Genomic DNA, 25,243 nt, shown 5'->3' with positions numbered 1-25,243 from the left:
CTCCATGAAAAACATGTTAAAAAAAAATCAATCACATTGTTTTTTTTTCCATGCCTAAAGAGGAATAAAAATACTTAGGAAAAAAAAAAAATCTTGATTACGGTTCTCATAATTCATGCATGAAAGGGTTAAAGAATTGTTTATAAATGGCCAGGGGTGCTAGAGCTTTTTTTTTTTTTTTTTTTTTTTTTTGTTATTATTATTTTTTTTTTTGTTAAAGATAAATTCTAAAGATTTAATATATTGTTCAAATTCCATTAGGAAGATTTTATAATGGTAACTTGGATGTCAGGGTAAACTTTTTTTTTTCTTTTTTTTTTCTTTTTAAACTTTATTTATATATTAATATACAAACTTTGTCGAACATTTAGCATATAACACCATACATACAATACAAGAGAATACAGATATAAAAACAAAATACAATCATAAAATCAATATATGCATGAAATACATTTTCAATAGTTCATATACAAAAAATAAATAATAAATGAATAAATAAATAAATAAATAAATAAATACATACATACATACATAAATAATTTCTCATCTAAAATTTCATCAACTGTCAGAGGAAACATTAAATAACTTATCATAACTATCAAGGAATGTCTTTTTTAAAAATTATTATTAACAAGGGTTAATGATTTGTGAAGTGAATTAAATTCAATTAAAAAATGAGGAAAGGTTGGTTTGGAGGCTGAGAATTTTTGTTTATGAATAAAATATTTACCCAATAAAATAAAATAAAATAAACTAAATATTGGAGTCAAGGTAAACTTTTTTTTTTTTTTTTTTTTTTTAACTTTATTTAAATATCATTATACAAACTTTGTCAAACATTTAGCATATAACACAATACATACAAGAGAATACATATATAAAAACAAAAAACAATCATAAAATCAATATATGCATGAAATACATTTTCAATAATTCATATACAAAACATAAATAATAAATAAATAAATACATACATACATACATACATACATACATACATACATACATAATTTCTCATCTAAAATTTCATCAACTGTCAGACGAAACATTAAATAACTTATAACTATCAAGGAATGTCTTTTTTAAAAAAATTATTATTAACAATGGTTAATGATTTGTGAAGTGAATTAAATTCAATTAAAAAATGAGGAAAGGTTGGTTTGGAGGCTGAGAATTTTTGTTTATGAATAAAATATTTACCCAATAAAATAAAAAAAATTAACTAAATACTGGAGTCAGGGTAAACTTTTCCGCTCTTACTTCAGACGCAAACGGCGTAACTTCCGGTTTGGTGCGTGACGGTGCGCGCGCTGCTTGACGTTACTGTGAGATAGGAGGGGACGAATGAGTGGACCGAGCTCATTTGTGCTCTGACGTGCCCTGACGGAGAGAGAGAGAGAGAGAGAGAGAGAGAGAGAGAGAGCGAGAGAGTCTGCTGGTTCCGATGAAAGAACTCAGCCGTAACTCGGGGTGTATTTCCTAACCCGGGTTAACCATCCACATGCGCTGACACAACCCGAAGCGGTCCACACATCTCGTCGGACGGCGGAGGGAGCTTTTACTCGGCCGTTGTGACACATTGTGAGTCCACAGAGAAGACGCGCGCGCTGAGGGGGGAAGATGTTGCTGAAGGAGTACAGGATATGCATGCCCCTCACCGTGGAGGAGGTGAGTTTTCTGCCGTGTTTTTTTTTTTTCGCACTTCTTTGTGAGATATTTTCCCCCCACTACGACCCTGTACGAGCGGGGTAATGTGAAGGAAACGCTGCTCCAGACAGACATGTGGAGGAAATTCTGTCATGAAATAAGATGTGAGATGAACTGAGCAGACTTTGCTGAAGACTGCTGTTCACCTCAATCACTATGAAATACTTCCCAGTGGAGTCTTTTAAGCACCAAGACCAAGTTAACATGTGTAATCTGTAAGCCTGGGTTTGTTTCATCACAGACACCCCTAAGGAAAAAAAAAGTATCCACATAATCCATATGCATGTGGCCTTTAAGGTAGGCCTTCATAAACACGAGGTTTCAGCCCACCACTCCATTCAACAACACTTCTAAATCTACTGGGAATTTCATTGGTATGATTCTTTGGGGTCACTTATATTGAGCTACCTCACATGTTAGTACCACCACCAAATAAAGGTACTGTAGTAAATGATGTGATTGGAGCACACACACTCCTAATCCATACACAGGCACATGTGACTTGCACTTCATTTAATGTGTGTTGCTCTACAGGGGTTGGACAAAATAATGGAAACACCTTCACCTCAAGATGATAATGCCCCAATCCATACAGCTAGAATTGTTAAAGAATGGCATGAGGAACATTCTAATGAAGTTAAGCATCTCGTATGGCCGGCACAGTCCCCAGACCTCAACATTATTGAGCATTTATGGTCAGTTTTAGAGATTCAAGTAAGACGTCGATTTCCACCGCCATCGTCTCTAAAAGAGTTGGAGGGTATTCTAACTGAAGAATGGCTTAAAATTCCTTTGGAAACAGTTCACAAGTTGTATGAATCAATACCTCGGAGAATTGAGGCTGTAATTGCCGCAAAAGGCGGACCTACACCATATTCAATTATATTTTGTTGATTTTTTAAGGTGTTTCCATTATTTTGTCCAACCCCTGTATATAATGCAAGGGTGTCAAACTCATTTTAGTTCAGGGGCCACATTCAGTCAAATTTGATCTGAAGTGGGCCGGACCAGTAAAATAATAACATAATAATATATTAATAATGTAAATTCCAAACTTTTCTCTGTTTTAGAGCGAAAAAAGTACATTTACATTATGAGAAGGTTTACATCTACAAACTATCCTTTCAAACATTGTGAATAACATGAACAAACTGAAAAAAAATAAGTGTAATTTTAACAATATTCTGCCTCAGTTTGTCATTTACACATGTACATTATAACTTACGGATCACAGTGGATCTACAAATACACAAAACATTTAGTAACAGACAGAATCTTGTTAAAATTGTACTAATTTCTCTTACTGCATTTCAGGTTGTTCATATTTGTTCAGGTTATTCACATTTTTTGTGAAATTATACTTTGTTTTAGTGTAAATACATGAAAATATTTACATTTATAAAGAAAAATTTGGAGTTGTCATTATTTATATGTTATGATAGTATTTTACTGGTCCCGCCCACTTGAGATTGAATTGGTCTGAATGTGGAACCTGAACTAAAAGGATTGTTATTATCAGTGTAATTTTTGTATTTCACAAATTCATCCCAAGGGCCGGACTGGAACCTTTGGCGGGCCGGTTTTGGCCCCCGTGCCGCATGTTTGACACCTGTGCTCTATTGGTTATGATACACAATACAAAACAAGGTTGTCTACACTTGGGGGATGGGGAATTCATAGTTGTACTTGTGTTGGACTGATTGACAGCAGAAAGAAAGAGCTATTGTCGTATTCAGGCTCTATTCAGTGAGTGCTCACGATTATCTAAAATTAGCAGGTGTCTTGTCTTGGAATGCGTGGCATTAAGCAGTAGCACCTTTTTCAATTATCGGCCATGTCATTATTTTCTCCCGGCCTTTGGGTTGTCTGTTGTGTGGGTGTTGTTGTTGTTGGATGTCTTGGATGAGGGCTGGGAGTCAGGTGGAAGAAGAGTGTTGCTGCAGCATAGTGTCTCACAGCTCAGCTGAGATCTACAAATGAGGTTTGATCTCATCTGGAATTAGAAAACAGACCATACAACTTTAGAAGAGGTTGCTTTTGCATTCAGGGTATTTTTAACCTGCTGAAAGTTATTTTTAATTGAAGAAGCAGAAGGTAGAAAAAGACGAGCTTTGGACCTCATATATTTCTTTGTTGTAGATACTTGTTCCTTTGTGCTCTAGTGATGCTTCTCCACTTGCATCTTTTGTCAGACTTTTTGGAATCATTGACTACATTTAGTAAAATCTCAATGATGTGATGTTAGATGTTGTTGTGACCATGAAACTATCATCAAGTGAAGGTTCAAGAAGGGAGAAGTTCATCAGCAATAAAGGGAGTGTTAATGCAACACTGAGTCATGCAGAAACTTGTGGTCAAGAGGAGAGCATAACTTTCGCTTGCAAGGGTGTTAAAAGTGCGCTTGAATACTTCTGCAATGTACGTGTGACATTTCATATTTGTGTTATGTGGGTGTTTGCGTACACTTGTGTCATGCATATATTTGATGCATGCTTGACATCTGTAATCCTAACTTGACCAGTGACACCAACTGACAAATTAAAATTGAGACATTTGTTGCTGTGGTAGCAGTCAATTGAAGTAACCAGTGGCACCAATTGTCAAAAAGGAGGATAATATACATCTAGATGAAGAAGAACAGAAGTTTTTAAGCCTTTAAAGGTCTGATATTTGTGCGTTAGAGGTTTTTCTTGGAGTCTGATTTGTGCCTGGAGCCAGTCATTTGTTGATGTTAATGACCTTCAAAGCAAATGATGACTCGATAAACTACATTCATAGTAACTGCCTGAGCGCTGATTTGGCCAGCGTCATCAGCCTACAAATGTCATGTAAACACACACAAATCTTACTGATCCTTTAAACAGAAGGGCCTTCCTCAGCAACCGCCCTGCGTACACTTTGGATGTCGTTGGCCTCATAGCATAATTGGCCACATTGTGATATCCGCATAACTTTACTTTCCTAATACTGCTGTTTCATTTTGCCTCATTGGCTATGTCCTGACAAAAAAATATGACTTAGGAAATTATGCTATGAGGCTAACAATATTGCTCTAAACAGGCATTTTCCCCTGCTATTTTTTAATTTAAGTGGTCTTTCCACTCATACTTCATTTTGCAAAATGTCTGTCCAAACTACAACACAATGACTCTACATATAATTTGTATTTGACTTTAAACTGTAGACATCTTGGACCCTCAGATAGTACTGGATGCAGCAGACTCAGAAGATTTAGTCTGTCATGGCATTGAGCAACACAAATAAGTTATCCCATGTGTTGGTTTGGGTCATTGAAGGACAGCGTGTACTTTGTATTGTGTAGATTTTGCCACAACACCGGTGTCTATCTGTCTCCCAATATGTCCTTGAGATAATGCTGGTAATTCACTGACTTACACCCAGTTTCACCTTTATATGGTGTTTCAGGTACTTGTTAAACGTGGGGTAGTAGATGTTTTCCTGGAGCATTTTTTACTATATTGCTTAAAATCCCTTTCACACCTTGATTACAACCAAGTAATTAAATGCTCTAACACAAAAATAAAAAAATGTAGTCACCTGTGGAACGGACAGGACTGAAAAAACACCATCCAATCATTTTAACCGGCCCATCGAAATGATTGAATGGTGATATATGTCAAACTCAGCTACGCCCCCCCCCCGCGTGTACCCCTCTTTGTGCACGAATCTCGCATTCTCAGAGGCTTGGAGCACTCGTGCAGGAAACGAAGCCAGAGCCAAAGCTTGGCTATATTAGCTATATTAGGATGGAAAGTTTGCCGGCAAGCTGTTTTGTCACTAACATAAATCACTAGGAAATGTAATGTTATGCAGCTAAGTATGAATTGAGGCTGTTCTGCTGACAAACATAATAGTAAAATTTTTTTAAATCTCAGTTTCTGTGAAATAAACCACAGCTTATGTGTCGATGAGAGGCTCAAACTTAGAGAAGGAAATCTGTTTTGCAAAATATCTTGGGTACAATTTTACCAACCAGCCAGTCTCATACATGAGCAGTGTAAGTTGTTATATTTTCTGATGATGCTAGAGGATTTTCTTTATCATAAATAATCTTCAGAAGCATTGACTTAAGCAGGCCAGAATTGCTTGAAAATTAATGTGCCCAAAACATTTTTGTTTGGGCATTTACCATTTAGGTTTGCCTTATCACTGCAGTTGTACTCAACTTCCTGCCACTAGTCTAAGAGAAAAACACTTCCTTTATGATGCAGGCCAAGTCTAAACTATGAATCCTACTATCCACCTAGCTAAACAACCTGCTGAAGGTGTAAATAATTCTCTTTTTAACAGCCACCGTAGACTTTTACTTGCTATTGCCAAGCAGTAAGAAGGATGCCAAGGTAGAGGGTCAGAAGTATTCACATAATGAAGCAGAACAGGCAGACAGGCAGTCTCTCAGTGGAGGTAATAACTGCATGTGAAGTGTGTACATTCTTACTGTTAAAAACCCATGAAAACCAAAGAAATGCAGACAAAGCCTTGATACTGTATAGACAATGTAACATTAAAAAAATCAGGATAATCAGGATAAGGCTATGTTCAGACAAAAGGCAAATGTGGCCCAAATCCAGTTTTTTTTTGCCCATATGTGACCTGTATCAGATCTGTTAAAGACAGTTTGAACAGCATAAATCCAATTTTTTTCAAATCTGACCCAGGCCACTTTCATATGTGGTCCTAAATCCGATATGTATCCGATATTTTACAATGCGACTTCAGTATGAACGGCCAGGTCGCATTTATCCGACCTTTTACATCAGTGAAATGCAACAAACGTCACATTTCTGCGTCCCAGGAGTGTCACTTCTGTAAACACAGTGTGTGCCTGCGTGGTCACGAATTACATCAGGGCCTCTTTTGCGCATTTGGGTCACTTCAGGGTCACATTCTGTTCATACTCAAAACTGATGGAAGAAGCATTTAATATGTAATATAAATGAGCACACAAAAAAAATCAGATTTGTGCATTAAGACCTGTTGTCTGAATGTAGTCTTAGTCTAACATCCACTTCTGCTCAAGTCCTTTTTGGATAAATCCCAGAAATTGGGGCGTCATTGTTTGTTGACAGCCGTATCTTAGAAAGATGTCTTCTTAATGGTCCAAGGGGGAGGCACAGAGGAGGTGGGGGGTTTGTTCTGTTTGTTCTTATCATGACTGCACACATTGAGCCAAGTGACATCCCTCGTCTCCTGAAAGTTGAGTCAAACTGTTTCCTGCCTGTCCAAGGGGAAAGGACTGGGAGAATGAAAGATGAGTGAGTAAGGGGAGGGTGGGGTGATGGTAAACAGGAGGAGGAGAGGGGGTAATGAGGGGGAAGCAAATGGAGAGGAAGAAGAGAGGGAAGAAAGGATTGGTCCGCTCTTGGGTCGGTCGGCTTTGGGAGTTGACTGCTGCATGAAGGATGAGGAGGGAAACGACGAAAGAGAGGATGAAAAGAGAAGTGAACTTAATGCAGGAAGCTGGGAGTTTTTTTTTCCTTTGAAAATCCCAGGGGTCGTGCACTAATACATTATGTGTGTATACATGCTTAGATTTGGAATCACAGGGACACGCAAGGTCACGTCTCTCTGTGTATTGTCTCTGGGAAGAGATTACTGTCTGCTGCTTTGCTGTGTTGCGTCATCGGAGTCTTACTACTGCAGATGTTGGACGGGCTTTCCGTGCAGTGTTTATACAAGTTTAACAAACACCATACACACCAAAGAAATCATTTAGCAAGAGCAGACTGAATCGAAGTTGTTCTGTGAGTTCTCATTCCCTGTCCTCTTAGTCATCCGGAGCCAGGGTGTGGGCCTGCTGCATTTTTTACTCATGTATCTACGCTGGTATGTTTCACTCAGTCACATACAGTGCACTTCCCAAGAATTCAAAGTCTCTCAAATGAATGCAGAATGAATGTTATTCCAAAACGAGTAGCATTATTATCATCAATTTGCTTTGAAGAGTTAAATGACATTCTGGACTGACTCTTAAAGTGACATTGGGGGAAAATGTGAAATGTGAGTATCTTCCTACTTATAGATTGTTTGTTCCTGTAGGGTTTTTCATATAGAGTCGGAGAGAGACATATGGAGAGCCCCTTCTGGTAGTGCCACAAGGGACCTTATTTCAGAGGATAATTATATTGTAGTGAATGGAGAGAGACAATGAATGTTTTTGATCCCCTTTGAATTAATTATTTCGCTATTTACACATCTGGAGTGGCGCAGTGGTCAGCACTGCTGCCTCACAGCAAGAAGGGTCCTGGGTTCTATTGCTACACCAACCCTTCTGTGTGGAGTTTGCATGTTCTCTACATGTCTGTGTGGGTTCTCTCCAGGTACTCTGCCTCCTCCCACCGTCCAAAGACATGCACTGATTTAACCGAGGTTAATTGATTAAATTAAATTCACAAGTGAATGGTTGTTCGTCTGTATACGTCTTCTCTGATGAACTATTGACAAGTTCAAGGTGTAACCAACCTTCACCCACAGATAGTCAGGATAGGTTCTGGCACCCCCATGACCCTCTCAGTGATTAAGCAAATGAATGAATGAATCTACACATTGGATATTTGTCAATTTAAAAGATTTTGCAGTTCAAGAAAGTCAAAGATTACGCACTCAAAAGTCATGTAAATGACATCATCATACCTGTCAATCTCCGGGATCTGTTCAGAGATACTGAGAATGTCTCTGTAGCTTTAGTATGGCCAGACTGTAGTCCTTTTCACATCCTTTAATACTCTTTCCATCTCCCTGTTGAAGATTGATGTAAAATGTGCCAAAATGTGTTGGTGATGTGTATCCCATTCAATGGCAAATGTAGTCCACTGAATTGTTGTAACACAAATAGAGCAGCAACTGATTAATCGATTAGGTGCTTGAAGCGAATGCAGAAATTCACGATTCGATTAATCGACTCCAATTGATTGAAGGGAAATATTCTATCGCAGTTTTCCTGAATTGAAACATCTTTGTGCGTCACAATAAGTGTCCGTGTGAAACACAACAGTGGAAACAGTGTTTAACAGCAGAGAAATGAAGGAAACAAAGCTTTGATTCAGGAGAATTGTAGTTGAATGATTTTGTTGGATCACTTTGAGTCGATTAATCGATTGCAGCTCTAAACACAAAGCAAGATGTTTCTCTACTATCTGTGCCATGAACTGCGACTTTCTTGGCTTGTGAAACGATCTGTTAAATTGATAAACTTTGTATGTGAATTGTGGCACAATTCAGACAGGTTAAAAAAATTGTTTGTCTTTCACCATTGACCTTTGTTCATAATTTTTCCAAAAGTGGGTCCCATTAGGTGCAGTGTACAGGGCGGCACTCTCTAAAGCTCACTGAAGAGATTTCCTTCACCACAATTTATTTTCCATTCCCAAAATTTGTCCCTATGAAATCTTGCCACAAATCACTTGTGACAGTGCTTATTATTTTCATTCATACCAAAAGACAACTGGGAAAAGTTCCAACATTTAAGCCCAAAGTCTTCTGTAGAGCTGATATGCAACACAAAAATGTGCTTTTATTGAGTTTAATCCTTGTGCAATAAGGGGCCAAGAGGAGTCAGTGCAGCTGATGCCAAACCAGGAAATTCATCTTGATGGACTTCTGTGTTCCGTGCGTCTGTGTTGTCATATCAGTTTAAAGTAACATCTCAGAGAAGATTTAGGGCGTTTTCACACAGCATACTCAAGTACTTGGATACGTTCACACCTTTCCCGCCGATATTGCGCCCACATGCACGTACCGTGTCCTGCGGCCCATGCCTGAGTACAAATGTGTGTGGTTCGGTTGATAAGGCAAGCCCATGCCGCGCGGATCCGAGGCTTTTTCAGGAGACAACAGGAGAGCCGTCTACGGTCTCGTTGTAATTAACCCACTTCTGTTGTCGGAGTGGTGATTAGGTCACTTCCGGACTCGGGCACGGATCACATTCACACGTCAACGTACCGTGCTGGAGTACAAGCAGTCCGGACCCAGGACTACTACCTTTTCAACTGGACTCGGGGCCTGGTACTCGAGCACAGAACGGTTACATTCACATGGATATAATTAAGCGGACTTGGGGGTCCAGTGTACTTGGATACGTGTGAAAACCCCCTTAGATGAAACTCTAAGCAGCACCAGTGAGCCAAGGTGTAATCATCCCCTTCTATTGCTTCGGGGATAACATTCTTCAGCTCTTCTCCAGTGAGCAGATTCATTCATCAGCCACCACACCTTTTTTTTTTGTTTGTTGGAAAGGACAGAAAGATGATGCATCACGGTAGTCATAGATAGATGTGTTCCTTCTCTTGCGCTGTTTGTCGGTCTACCATTATGTCTTTCTCTGCTGCAGTAGCTCTCACTTACACCTCATTGTCTTTGGCTGACATGCCCCTCTTCAAGCTTGCTAGAAAATTGCTGACATTGCCCAAACCTCAGCTGGCCTGAGTCATAAAATGTACCTCTAGCATCACACTTGCTTTAAAAACCCACATACACCCTTATCTCAGCTTTGGTTGATAAATGTAGACTTTTAATCACATCTTAAGAACCTTGAATAGATTCATCTGTACAGTGAAAAGAACATTTAAGGCTGCTGAGAAGTGTATTTAGACCTAAAAGGATCTAAACCAGGGGTGTCAAATTCATTTTAGTTCAAGGGCCACATACAGCCCAATATCATCAGAAGTGGGCCAGACCAGTAAAATAATAACAGTGAAAAAAGTTAAATTACATGATGAAAAAATTTTACATCTACAAAGTTTCCTTAAAAATGTGAATAACATGAACAACCTGCAATGTCTTAAGAAAAACAACTGCAATTTTTATATGCATATCATTTACACAGGTGCATTACCACTTACAGATCACAGTTGATCTAAAAATACACAAAAATAGTAACAGGCAGAATATTCGTAAAATTACACTTACTGCTCTTAAGACATTTCAGGTTGTTCATATTTTGTTCAGGTTATTCACATTTTTGTGAAAGGATAGTTTGTATATGTAAGCATTTTCATGGAAATGTACTTTTTTGGCATTAAATCAAAGAGAAAAAATTGTAGTTGTCATTATATATTGGTTATTTTGGTAGTATTTTACTGGTCCTACCCTATTGGTCTGTATGAGGCCCCTGAACTAATTTGATTCTTAATATCTTCAGTGTAATTTTTACTGTTAACAAATTCATCCCAGGAGCTGGATTGGACCCTTTGGTATGTTTGACACCTGTGATCTAGACAAACCAACTGACTAAGGTTGTCACAGAGGCCATGGTACTTTTAAGTGTTAACTGAGGCTCACCTTCACTGCGGAATCTCTGCATTTTTCCATTAAGAAAAGTGAGTCATAGCATAAAGGCACTCACACAAAACCAATGAAAAAGACACCTGCTTAAAGTTGAATTAACTGAAATTCCATCTCTTTTCAGTCCATTTAAGGTAGTGAAAAGATAGTTTTACTCACTGGCTGCTGAGGAAATGTTAGTTGAAGCAATAACTTAAGGATTATAGTACTATCTGAAAGAGAAGGGCTGTAATCTGCTCTGGGACCTGCCCTGGTGGAACATCTTTCTCTGCGTAGATGAACCTATCCACAGTAAACCCAATGGTATAACCACCATACTTATTATTCACAAAATGTGAGCAATTATAGCAGACTCAGTGAAGCTTTAACCTCACATCGGTCCTCTGCTTCTCTTTACTTATTCATGATGCATGTGTAGTGTTTGACTCAATGCTAAGGGTGATGCTAGGGTGATGGATGGCTGTTTAAACGAGAGGATGCTGGTCTAGATGATTGATTGAATCACTGGATAGATGGGTGGAACAACACCTGGGATGCTGGTTTATGCTGTATTTTTTTCAGGACTTCAGCATTTCTGGAAGTCTCAGTCTTACCCAGAATTTATTAAAATGACAGAATATTTTTTGATGTAGGGCACTCTACATTTAACCTGTTAAAGCTTCCAGTGTGAGTTGCACACCTGCACATTTACTGCTGATTTTATTGCGTTATAAAAACAAACACCCCGCAGAGGTATTATTAAATAGATCAATTTATGGTAGAAGATTAAGTAAAAACTTTGCAGCAGTGTTAGTAGTAGTGTCTCTATTGCCTGGTTACTTTATGTGACCAGTGATTGCTGGTTTGTTCAAACTCCCTTTTTAATAAGGGCTCTTTGGCAAGATTGATTGCCATTGCTCAATCCCTGAGTATGTGTCCAGTATGCCAGCTTTTAATTTAATATATGCACAAGCTGGAGGAGCTGAAATGCAGTAAGAACAAATAAGATATAGCTCTGTAATGCTAGAGAAACTTCAGAACAAACCAGCCTTTTCTAGCACAGACAATTAAAAACCAATGTGTTTCTAGAGGCTAAGTTTGCATGCATTTAAGTTGATGATGAAAAGTTGTGTGTGAGCTGAAACTTTTTCCCTCCTGGAAAATTCTCTTTTGTCAGTAACATGGATGTTTGCTTAGTCTAGTGTCAGCATTTGTTTCAGTTTTGGTAATCACACTGTGATGCATCTTCCAATAATGAAATGTACTTACCTCTAGGGATGTAACGATGTGAAAATTTCATATCAGTTATTGTGACCAAAATTATCATGGTTATCATTACTATCGCGGTATTATTGAAATGTGCTCAAAATGCTCAAAAAGTACTAATACACACACTGAAATAATTTAACCAAGTTGTATTTAGGCTGTTTTTCAGTCCTTTTGATTTTGCCTTTATATACTATATAAACAAATGTTTACTATACCCATGTTTAGTATCTTTTTTTTTTTCAGCACAACTTCATTTAAATCAACTGTCTATTATTTTTTTTCACTTTAACCTACTATAAAAACATAAAAGGCCAGAAAACAAACACACACACACAAAAAAAATCCAATTTGAAAAATGTATATAATTTATTGCATAAATAGCACAAAGATGCTTAATGAACCTTTTCAAAGACTTTACAAGTGAATATTGGTTCCAAATATTAGGTATATAAAATTAAAATTGTAATAAATTAAAACTATACTCAGATATTTGACCTAAAAGCAGATCTTTTAAAGGCGTTTTCTCTGGAAAAGTGTGGTAATCAAACACGGTTATCATGATAATTAAAATTTAAAAGGTAATACTAACCGTCTGCAATTTTATCGCAGTTTATTGTTATACCGGTAATTGTTACATCCCTACTTACCTCCAAGTATTATATTTTTTTTTACACCATCCAGCTGACCCCTTTGGACACTCAGGCTTAAATATGCTATTTTATTTGTAAGGTTTGATCTATTAGAGGCTAACAAAATACCTATGCATGTTGTTTCTTTGACCAGCAGCACCATGCACTTGTTCAGATTATCGTTCTTCTCTCACGCTTAGATCCTTCCTCTATCCTCCAAGGTTTGTTTAGGAAATGAGGCCTGTTAGATGCTGTTTGTTTCTTTGGTGTCATGGTAAGGTGCAAGGCCTCTTTGCCATCTGGTATACATGACAATGCTGTGATTCAATCAACATCCTATTTACTGCCATTTACTCTTCTAGAGGAAACCATCATGGCTTGTGAAGGACCATTATCCACGGATGAGGCCCATTCTCATTTCCTAGATGGGTGTGTGTGTGTGTTTGTGCCTGTGTGTATTGAATCACCAGAAAGGCTGTTTCATAACACAAGTGCTACATGAGATCATCACGCCTTTCTGACAGTGACACTCTAGAGAGGGGCTGTTTCACTCAGCTGTGGAACAAATTGTCTTTTGTACACACCCACTTTTTGAGTTAAACTGTGCATGTTTCTGCAGTGTAACCTCCACATGGATGCACTCAAAGCACGCATATACACAGTGATAAATGCAACATGAATGCACGTTGTCCTAGACTCTATTGTTTTAAGTTGTGCAGCCAAGCATGGTCATCCCTGAGATGTGCAGTTGACACTGGTGAAGAGTGCGGTGGGCAAATGAATTCACACTGTTCACTGCTCACATACGGAAAAAGATTAAATGCATAATAATGTCCTTTTGGAATGTGATTTTTTTATAACGGTAATAGTGCAGTGACAGTCAGTTTGTATCATCGTGTGTCATTATGCATGATTCTAAACTGGATGTGTTACAGTTGTTTTCATCATATCCAAAGTAATTCCTCCAAAAACTGCCTTGTATTTCCATGGAGAAAAACAGGGTTTCCAACCATGTCTCCACTGGACCAAGAACATTCAGAAGAGGAAAAATGACATTTTCTACCAGCAGCTACACTCTGAAGGCAGCTGCTAAATCTGTAACATGTGGCTGAAAATAGAGACAAAGCAGCTGATTCTTTACACCAAAGCCACTCTTCCTGCTAGAGACATGGTGTCCATTTTTGCTCAAAAAGGTTGTTTGCCTAATGATATTACTGTGGTTTCATTTGCTGACTATCTGAGGGACTGAATGCTGTGGATAAAATGTTTGCTTTCCACTTAATGGTTTCCTGTAGGCCTACAATAACAGGGGACTGGTCTTGCATAGAGTCCTCATTTTAATAGCCCATTTATATCAAATTAGTGGCATTTAAATGTGCACAAATATGGTAAAAGGCTGTATAGAAGGGTGGCTTAATGGAATTACGTGAGAGATGAAGCTTCACCGCCTCTTTACGGTGCTTGACATTAAAGACATTCATTTGCAGCACTCAGATAAGCTCCTACATCGTCATCATTAACATCATCATCACCACAGATTTCAGAGACTGAACAATTCTAACAAGAGCGATGGCATAAAATGTATAGTTGTTTATTCATTTCCTGAATATATACATTTGTACTTAATACATCACAGGGTTGTGCTTACTCTCAGGGCAGTAATACAGCATTACGAAAATTAGAAGAGCTGAAGATGATATATTGTCAACATGATTCATAACAATGTTGTGTAGAAACCTGATCTTGTCATGATGATGAGCGCATTGATCATTGTAAGGTTTTCCCGTGGGAGACTTGTGCATTAGTGGGCTATAGTATGATGGAATTACAGCTAAAAAAATATTAGCTAAGCTCAAAATGTCACCTCTTAAAAAGACTCAAAACACCTATGGATACCTACTTCCTGTATTTCAGGGCTGTATTTTTTGTCCCACCATACTGGATAAATGGTTTATACTGTGTGTCATTAGATAGATAGATAGATAGATAGATAGATAGATAGATAGATAGATAGATAGATAGATAGATAGACTGATTTTATAGTAAAATATGAATATAAATTACATAATAGATGGAAGGTAGATGATTCATTAATGCAGAGGTTATTTTGCCATCTATTGCTATAGACAAAACTCTCCTCCAACAGTGACTAATGACTAATATTTAGCTTTTATACTAAAGGGAAATTAAAAATCACTCCTAAGTTTTTTGTTGTTCATTTAATATTTGGTTTAAGATTTGAATTTGGTGTCTAACAATCTAGATTAAGTGGTTTCTTTATAATTTTTTTTTTTTTTTCAGTCCAGCAGTTATCTACTTGCTAATAAAGTCTAAGGTAATTTTGCTGTTTGTCAATGTTACAGCCTTAAAAAAATCCCAGTATTGGTTTTCTGTAACATTCACTATCTATCATGGCATTCTTAGTCAGTCTGCAAGAGAACTGACTTGGGAGAAGATTTATATTCCACCAAGATAATAACCTGACACAACAAACGCGCCACAGAAATGGTTTAAAGACAACAAGGTGAATATTCTGGAGCGGCTGTGTCAAAGCTTAGACCTCAGTCCAATACAGAATTGGCTGGATTTGAAAAAGTCTGTTTGTGCCAGATCTCGTGCAACGTGATAGAGGCTGAGAAATTTTGCAAAGAATGGAGTAGAATTGCCATGTCCACATGTGTCATCCACACAGAATCTAACACAAAAATCCATTGTTAAAGTGATGATTTTTGTAGATAATAGGGCTAAATTTACACAACTAATCATTAACAGCTAATGAGGCAAATGAGCAAGGACAATGGAAAACGCATAGGGCAAGTCAAAGTGTCCAGTTTTCTTTTTCATAACCCGATATCCCCTAGTCATCATGGAATGTAACCTTGTTTGGAAAAGACGATTTATCACAAGTTGCACGCAAATGCATTTCAGGACTCAAATGCCTGATTTAGACTTATAATAACTTCATTACTTCAGCAAATGCCCCATTGATAATGTTATCACTCGAGCGTGAAAACAGCTTTAAAGTGGCCTTGTGTTTATTTGGCTACACTATCAGTGGCCAGCTATCTGCTATGTACTGTGTGCTCTGTCACTGATTAGGGCTTAGGCTGTGTTGAGGCTCTATTGTGAACTGTTTGCCTATATTTCTGACTGGTTTTTATCTTTGGAGACTTTGAGTTGTCATCTAATCAATGTAATCTAATGTTTTGCTGGTCTTTGCTCATGCACTGCAGTTTCACTCATAGTATTTGAGTGTTTACGTGTACGTGTTCATAGGTTGCAATTATAACTGCACAATAAAACTGTTTTTTTAAAGCAGCAGAAGCAAAATTTCAATCTCACTCTGCTCAGAGATGGTTCAAGTCTGACAAAATAGAAAAATGGAAAATTATTCACCCTTTCTTTTACTTCTTTTCAGTGAAATCTGTGTAGAGATGAGAAGCTTTCTTAGAGATTTACTAGGACAAAATGGGGTTAGATGGAGATGAGATGCTTTCATCCAAGGTACTTACTGTAAAATACATGCAAATGGTAAAAAGGAGAGGGAAAAGAACTACACAGAGGTGGGTGGCAAGGGGCTTGGAAAGTTGCATGAAATATGAAATAAATCAGAAGAGTTGAGAAAGAAGTCATCTATGTTTTAATGCAGCTGGTGGTTTTTGAGCAGCTCTTCAGTCGAAGGCTCAGTGACTTGGTTTCAGTCACTTTAAAATGATGTAACTGAATGGTACTGAAATTCCACCAGCTTAAAAAGGTCTTATGAGAAGTGGGGGGCTGTGTGCATTGTGCATATTTCTGCTTGTAATGAGCGTGGCTGCATCATTAAATAGAAACAGATGAAGTTCTGAGGTGCGTCACTGTCTGCGTGTGGGAAACTTTATACAATAAGAAGTGATTCATAAGTGCAGCTATACAGTAAGTTCCACTGTGTGTTACTAAGCATACTTTTACACTCAGGATAAGAATACTTTGGGACAGGGTGGTCATCATGCTGTTCAGCTATGCCTCCAGCCCACACACAGGTGCAAACGCATCTTTGGAAGAACTATCAGCTCAGCCCACACACACACACACACACACACACACACACACACACACACACACACACACACAAATTAGACGGGCTATAGATAGCTATATGCTGGCACACTTCATTATCATCTTGCGTTTCTATGGTTACCACTGCCATCCATCCCTACCGTTACACCCATAGTGGAGTGGATTATGGTGATTATAGTGTAAGACCATCCCTAGGATAACTGTCAAATAATGAGGCAGATGATGGAGTCTCACCTCCCCTTTAGCAGGAGATTTAGCACTTGCCACTTTGTTGCAGTGTTTGCTGGTATTATCTTAAACCACTGATTCCCAAACTTTGTATATGGGCTTCTATGGTGTTTGTCAACTTTACGTATACTTGTTCCTTTCAGAGAAATCTTCATGCAATGGTAGGAAGAAAATTGTAGACTATTACATGTCAAGTAGCACGTTAAGCACTTGTTGCATTCTCTTCAGTTTGGTAACTAGCAGACAGGTTAATTGGAGGGGGAAAAGACTGTACTGAAAATATCAAATACTGCAATTTAAATGTAGCATTAGGAGTCAAATGCTGTGAAGAAAAGTTGCAATGAATTAGTGTTTTCTTCTTGTTTCGATAATGTGAAAACTATTTGGAAATTCACTTTTAATGCAAGATTTTACCTGTTTGGATACTAGTGAAACACTCTGTCTGTTCCATCCCCACACACTGCTGCCCACACAAACTTTTGTGTGCTATCTTCATGAATATCAAGTATTAAACATATTTTGATTTCATTCATTCAATTTCTGTCCTCAGAAATTCTGTCCTTGCATCACAAATAGTAAATACACATATTTAAAACATTTTTCAGGCCACAAAAAAAGAGTCCCCACCTGGGTTAGACTAAGTAATAATATGTTTCATGTGGTAGCAAGTTATTTAACCCCAGTTGATGAAGTGAGTAGCTTCATTTGGAAAACAACCTTGTCAGAAGGTGCACTCCATGGTCGTGGAAAAGATGTAACTCTTGTTTCAGAGGGGACAATGTATTGGCCTGCATCAAGTAAAGAAAACAACTAGATGCTGAAATTACTGAAGCTGGATTAAAAACTATCCAAAATGTTATTAAAACCTGCAAGGACAATGGTTAGCTGTGATGTTTAGGGAAGAAGAATGTGGTCAGAAAAAAAGTAAGAGCATTTCTGTAAGCACAGTATGAAGAAAACTAAAGGGATTGTAACGAAGCAGTTGTATATCCTTAAGGAAACCACTGATCCATCGGGCTAATTGGAAAAAGTTACAAAGATTGGACTGTGTTTCAGTGGAAAAAGTTTATGTGATCTGATGAGTCCAGACTGACCCTGTTCCAGAGTGATGGTTGCATCAGGGTGAGAAGGGAGGTGGATGAAGTGATTACCCATCATGCCTAGTGCCTGTAGGGGCAGTGTTATCATCTGCGGTTGATTCACTGGGCCGGTTTAGGTTCAGCAATGTTATGTGTCCTTAAAATGAGGTCAGCTGAACCTGAATATACTGAATGACCAGGTTTGAACATCAGTGTTTTTTCTTCTTCCGTGATGACACAGACGTATTCCAAGACGACAATGTCAGGATTCATCAGCATCAAGTTGTGAAAGAATGGTTCAGGGAGCATGAGACATAATTTTCACACCTGAACTGGTCACCACAGAGCCCAGACCTGAACCTGAACCACAGTGAGACTCTTTAGGATGTGATGCAGACTTTATACAGTCATCCATCGTCAATATAAGACCTTGATGAAAAGCCTGGTAGCTTTGGATGGAAGGAAATGTTTTGACATGACATAAGCTTTCTAAAGCAATGTTTCTGGTGCCGTGATGCAAATGTGTGTTGTAGTCAAAGCTAAAGACGGTTCAATGAAATATTAGTGTGTGCAGTGTTTTTCTTGAGGCAGTGTATTTAGTTCTATGTTTGTCCAATGAAAGAAAAGTACATATTCTCTTACCATTATTCCTGCTGAAAAGAAAGCCAAAACATGTTTTTATCCCTTTTATGGCTCTCACCTCAAGGTGATGGAAATGGCATCCCTGCAGCAGCAAATGCATTTACAGGAAGAGAACAGAGACACTGGGCCTGAGCTGCAGATGTCTCCTGCAGGCATTTCAACAATGGCAATGTAAATTAAAATATTCACAGGTGGCAGATGTCCTGTCTACACTTCAGGACAATAATTGACACAATTTCAATAAAAAACTTTAACCAATTTTAGTTTCTAATAGGGATGAAAATTATCGATTACTCCATTAATCATTAGTTGGTTGACCTTATCGATCGATTAACGATTAATTGATATGTGGCGATTTTCTTGAGAACCTGAATTTCTCTTTCAATAGGGTCTATAAGAATAAAAGCTAAATATTGTTTATATGCTTCATGAAAAAAGCATGTCATATTTCTTAATAATTGATTTCTTGTACCATTGGATACAGTACAGGTAATGACATTTATGGACTAGAACTAAAGAAATTCTGCAGAGAAATTCAATAAAATAAATGGATCTGAAGAGGGGCAGTTTAGAAGAAATGGGCATTTCTGACTTTGTATCAATATCTGACACGATGGAGCAATATTTCTGCCCCCCCGTCTCACTGACCAGATAGTCCAGATGACCATGGACTAGACCAACCTCCAAGGAAAACACTCTGATACCGACCCCACCTATGTGTGTGTATTTGGGTGGGGGTGCGGTTTCGCTCCACCATGTCCCTAAAGCGATTCTAATTCATCAACACCACGAACCGGCTAGATGACTATCCCAGCAGTGGTGTCACAGCGCGGACAAGCTGGCAGCCTTTGGACAGGTGGACAACCCCCCCCCCCCCAGTATTAAACCTGAGCAATGAACCCTAGTTTAGGCAGTGGTGCCCCCTACTGTCGACAACACAGACACCACCGTGGAAAAGGGCAATTAACCGACAGTATTGTTACTTAATTGAGCAAATTTTTATCGACAGTTAATTGATAGTTGATTAATTGTTTACATCCCTAGTTCCTAATTCGCTGTTGTCACTCTGATAGAAAGGGCTGTCATCTAACAGTGATGAAGTGATTATGAAGACTAGTTTGATATTCTGTAATCTTGTAGATGATTAAGTTGACCGCTTGAATGCCAGTTATTATTATTTATATATATTTTTTTCCTGTTACAACTTTGTACCACACAAATACAGGGCAACTCCCATGACAGCAATTCTAGGGCAAATGGACTGTGCTAGTGCCAGCTGGAAAATGAGCCAGTTTGTCTCAGTTCCCAGTGGGTCGAGTACATTTCAGGTATGAGGTTTTCATTGGATAACCGATGCCCTACGAACACCAGAAGTGATGGAAGGTCGATATTTCCTCCAGAATTGTTATGGGAGGAAAAAAACAGACACCAAGATCATCAACTCGCTTAATAGCAGCTGTAACAAAACAAAGAAACTCCAGCTCTTATCTTAATGACTTGACGGTGAAGGTTGATGTTCAGTCAGTCTCGGCCTCTGGCAGAGGAGCGATAGGGTGAGAGAGAGAGAGAGAGAGAGAGAGAGAGACAGAGGATGCTGGGGTGAAACTACTGTCCTTCACATGATCGTAAAGGTAGGCCCTCCCACACTGGGTTGTGCATGTGTGTGTATATTTTCTCTCATTTTAGTGTCCTCTTTGACTGAGTCAGCCCTGACCACGGCTGATTTGCTGTGTGATTTAGAGTATTAGGCAGAAAAAATGCCTGCTAAGATGTATTGACTGGGGGAAGAATGTGTGTATGTGTGTGTTTTTGCATGTGTGCACGTGCAAAGCCACATGTGGTGCACAGGGACAAAGAGGTGTGCTTATCTCCCATTTACAAAACAGGCATCTTAATCATCTTGAAGGTTCCAGGCAGTTTATTTATAAGAATGCATGGAAGAAAAGGACGCTACTATTTTTGTTGCACATACCAACTTGTATTTAGTGTTTTTTTTTTTTTTTTGTGATTTGTAGTGTTAAGTTAGAAGCATGACCTTCAATTGGGATTTTTTTTTTGTTTGTCTTTTAACGTTTAGACAAGCTAAGATCCAACGGTCTTTAAAATATAACCAGGGGTTTATTGTAGACAAGTATATGGAAAAGGCCAAATGCAAAAGCTTCTTTTGTTATATTACCTTGCACACTCTCGAGCAGTCTTTCTTAGTTGTGAAACATCCTTTTCTATTGCAATTTGGATTCACGTGGAAAAGGAATGCATTTCTTTATATGCAGTGGTGGCCAAAATTATTATATCACTTGGCGTATTTAAGAGATTTAATCTGTTTTATGTTTTGAATTGGCTAGGGATGCACCAATTCCGATACTCGTATTGGGTATCGGCTCTGATACTCAGTGTGTGTACTCATATTCGTACTCGTAAAAGTAATCCGATACAAATGCACCGATACCACTTACGGCCATTTGACTTTCACAGTTCAGTGCGGCGGTGGAATAATGTGTGGGGAGTGTGGAGATTTAACCAAATAAATGACAGTGATAAAAGTAACGCTGACTGCAAGTAACGTTACAGACACAGACAGATACGGATGGAGTGTTCTGTCCATCCTCTGCGTACATTCCATCCGTTTTCCAGGTGCTCATGGGGTAGGGAGTGGTGCGGACCGCTGCCAGTGGAAGTGAAAATGAAACTTATCGCTCATTTCTCTTTTCTCTACCTGCTGAAGCTTCGCTTTTAAACCTTACTAGTGAAAACGCTGCAATATTAGTATCACATTACTGTTACCTCTGTCGTCTCCATGTTTGTTATTACTGACTTTCTTCTTCTTCTCAAAAAGCTTTACTCTTCTTCATGGTATTTGTCAAGTATGGTTAATTCAGAGCAGCGCCCCCTGGTGGATTAATTGACAAACGCTCATTCCAACACATTAAATGTCAGTAGCAGCACTTTGTTCCAGTCAGACTAATGACAACGACAATAAAGCACATTTACAAAAGGAACTAATAACTCGAGTGGGATTATTAAGTACTCGTATCAGTACTCGGTATCGGCAAGTACTCAAATGTAAGTACTCGTACTCGGTCTGGAAAAAAGTGGTATCGGTGCATCCCTAGAATTGGCCATTAAAATACCCATGAAATGAATGAAATATCTATAAAGTAGGGGTGTAACAGTGCACTCATTTGTACCAAACTGTGTTGATTCGGGGCCTTCGATACAATATGGAGGTGTAACAAACAAATACATGTAGCCTATGTGAAGGATGCAAACACTCACCTTAAGTTTCAACATGAACCTTGAAGCGGAACACACACAATATGAGCAGGGTGACCGCAAGCAGAACCCATACACAGGGTTCCCCCTATATACATTCAGCAGCAGCGCAAATTCTCAGCGCTTATATATATTAGGAAGTGCTGTAACTTCTTTGTACTAGTTGAAGTTAATGATCAGTATGAATGATCAGTAAACCTTGGATTTTCTTTGATAACCTAGCATATAAATTCATATACTAATCCTAATATTGTCCACCATTATCACAATGTTATAATAATTAAGATAAGATAATTATTGAATTACTAGGAATGACGGTCAGTTTCCTCCTCTGTCCCTTAAGTCTTGTGAGTGCTGCCTTTATGACCCTATATGGACTGCCAAGTTGAACAGTGTTGCTGCCAGACTGAGGCTGACAGAACACACTGATTTGTGATTTTAGCTCTTGACTTCAGGGCACTAACTGGTGAGAGGTCAGTACAGTGGAGTGATCTTGTGATGAACTTGGGTTGGGATTAGAAAAGCTAGGATGCGTTTTGGAGTTAATGCCAAAATCTTAGATGTTAGCAATTAGAAAACTGAAGCAAACACTATGCTATGTGATATAAGGCTAAGGGAATTTTAATTGTCCTTACAAAGTGAATCAACTTTGAAGGATTGTTGTTGCAGATGAGTGACTGTTGAGGGAAGTAATTACACTGGTCTACAAGTCAAATGCCTCCAGAATAACAGTAATTAAACTTTACCATGATTGAATCACTAATAAAGGAAAATTTAGTCAAAAATGCAGGTTGGTTGTAGTTGCCAAACTACAGCCTTGGGTCAAAATGTGAAATTCTGAGAATTAATAAGAGAATGGGTTTTATGCAAAAGGAATGTTTGTCTCTGAGCTACTAGATCTACTTCAAAACACTGTCTGTACATTACAATACATTCACTTTACAGGTTCTTTTTAATGGAAGATTTATAAATCACTGTATAATTGTACATATGTATATGTGTGTGTGTGTGTGTGTGTGTGTGTGTGTGTGTAATGAGACTTAATCATATACATTGAAAACATCAGCTAACCAGCACTATTATCATATGTTTTCAAGTTCATCTTATTAAAGTATGTAAGATTTTGCACATTCCATATCTTAGGAATGTCATTTCTAAAATAGACTGTAGACCAGTGTTACAGGTTTCCTGATTTTTCCAAAATTTCAAATAACTTTTTCATTTATGCCACCTTATTGTGCCCTAAGATATGTTTGTCTTTTGATTGAGTTCATTTATAAAACGTTAGCAGTAGGTAATCATAATTCATGATAGTCATTTAGTCATTTTAAAGAGTAGAATATAACTCAATTCATTCAGTTACAGATAACAACACAGTACATCAGATTACTTTGAGCTTTATTTTTAAATGTTTATGAGACATACTATACATTGTGGGATAGAAAAATCCACTAGCAAAACAGAGAGCAGATGTCTCTCATGTTTTACACCTTTCCTGCACCTGCAAAAACAATTTAATTTTTTTTTGTTCAGTGTTTAGGATGACTTGATTTAGAGACTTGGATTTATTTTATATCTATAGTTCTAGTCTGTTGTATGCAGATCTATGTTTACAGTATTTCATTCTGCTTCATAATGACTTAATTGAAACAGTACATTTATGCCCATATTAGCATATCTATTAATTTGCATTAATTAATATTCATACACATGCATATAATTTAAAAAAGTGTTTTGACATGTAAATGTAACACATTTATATGTATGTTAGCATTTACTGCTTGCTGTGTTGAAATCATTTGTAACATATTATGGTAAGTTAGAGATTTTCATCCACAGATTTTCATGTCATGCAGATTGGAAATAATGGAGCAAAGGGCTTGCTTCCTGACTTGTGAAAATAGAGTTTATCTGGCTGTTTAACTGCGCTGATATGCATAACATGTAGCAGGAAGAGCACTCCCATTTTTGACAAGAACCAAGACTAAGATTTGAATGAAATGAAATTGATGAGCAGGATCTGAAGTGGAATCTGCAGGTAAACCATCCCGCAGTGGGAATGCATTTCTTCAATCTCAGTTCTTTTTGGAGGTTAGCTGAAAAAAAAAAAAAAATCCAAAATAGGCTATATGAAATAGTTGAGGTTCAGGGTCACATGAGGTTACAGTGAACAGCAGCTGTGGTTGTGGTTAAGCCTAACGAACAAGACACATGTTCAGAAGGAAAGGTTAGATGCTTTTTTTCCGTTCTTATGCTCTGACATAAAGCGCCAAGTTGGTAGGTAAACATGAGAGTGTTGACGCAGTGGACTCGTGTCATGTTATGGAGGATTTCTGAGTATCAAAGTGCTCAGATTTCGAACAGATGCTATTTGAGGCCTTTGAAATGAGAAAATTGCATAATACAGCTTTAAGGAGCTTACTGTGTGTGCTTCAGTTTCATAGAGTTTCCATAACAACAGTGTAATGTTGCTTGACGGCTATCTTAAATGTACCGGTAAAGGGGGAAGGAGAAAGAAAACACTGAAGAAAGTTGGTTGATGGGTATGTGCCCCATCCTGTTCATCTGAAGTCTGTGGTGCAAACAAACAAGTGTACATCTCATAAAGATTGTCTGTCTTCCCTTTCATCATGGTTCATCCTCCTTTGCAGGTTTTACAGCCCTGGAAAGGCAAACAGGGGGCAGATGCACAGGCTCTGTAAATAGAACTAAAGACGTATTAACAAGCCTCCCGTTCAACTCTAGTTCAAGTCCGGCAGCTCCTTCCATCTCTTAGAAATTCCAGAAACCACACATAATTACTAAAACATGTTCTCGCATGTATTTCTTATTAGGTTATTTTGGTGCACTGGTTATGTGACTGCTGTAGACTTTCTCCTACTGTCACTTTTCACTAAAAGGCGAGACTAAGGTTCAGACTACAGGGAAATGTGGGGCCGTTTTTTTTTCTTTTTCCCCCATATGTGACTTGTATTCAGATCTGGTAAAGACAGTTTGAACAGCACGAATCCCTTTTTTTCCCAAATCTGACCCAGGCCACTTTTTTTTTTTTTTTTTATATAATTAGTGATA

At 38.1% G+C, this 25,243-nt stretch overlaps 1 protein-coding gene across 2 annotated transcripts in view; it reads left to right on the top strand.

Moving 5' to 3' along the window:
* The first annotated feature begins 1,358 nt into the window (after positions 1–1,358).
* LOC115422635 (cytoplasmic phosphatidylinositol transfer protein 1) overlaps positions 1,359–25,243 on the top strand; it is a 129,257-nt gene continuing 105,372 nt past the window's right edge. Inside the window, exon 1 of one of the 2 annotated variants that reach the window (XM_030139065.1) lies at positions 1,359–1,671. In XM_030139065.1, the coding sequence (XP_029994925.1) occupies positions 1,624–1,671 (48 nt within the window). In that variant the 5' untranslated portion in view covers positions 1,359–1,623. The remainder of the gene's footprint in view (positions 1,672–25,243) is intronic. The other variant, XM_030139075.1, reaches the window with a different exon arrangement.

The sequence above is a fragment of the Sphaeramia orbicularis genome, chromosome 1 (genome assembly GCF_902148855.1).
Source record: "Sphaeramia orbicularis chromosome 1, fSphaOr1.1, whole genome shotgun sequence".
NCBI lineage: Eukaryota > Metazoa > Chordata > Actinopteri > Kurtiformes > Apogonidae > Sphaeramia > Sphaeramia orbicularis.
The sequence above is the reverse complement of the archived record's forward strand: the minus strand, read 5'-3'. Positions and strand labels throughout refer to the sequence as shown.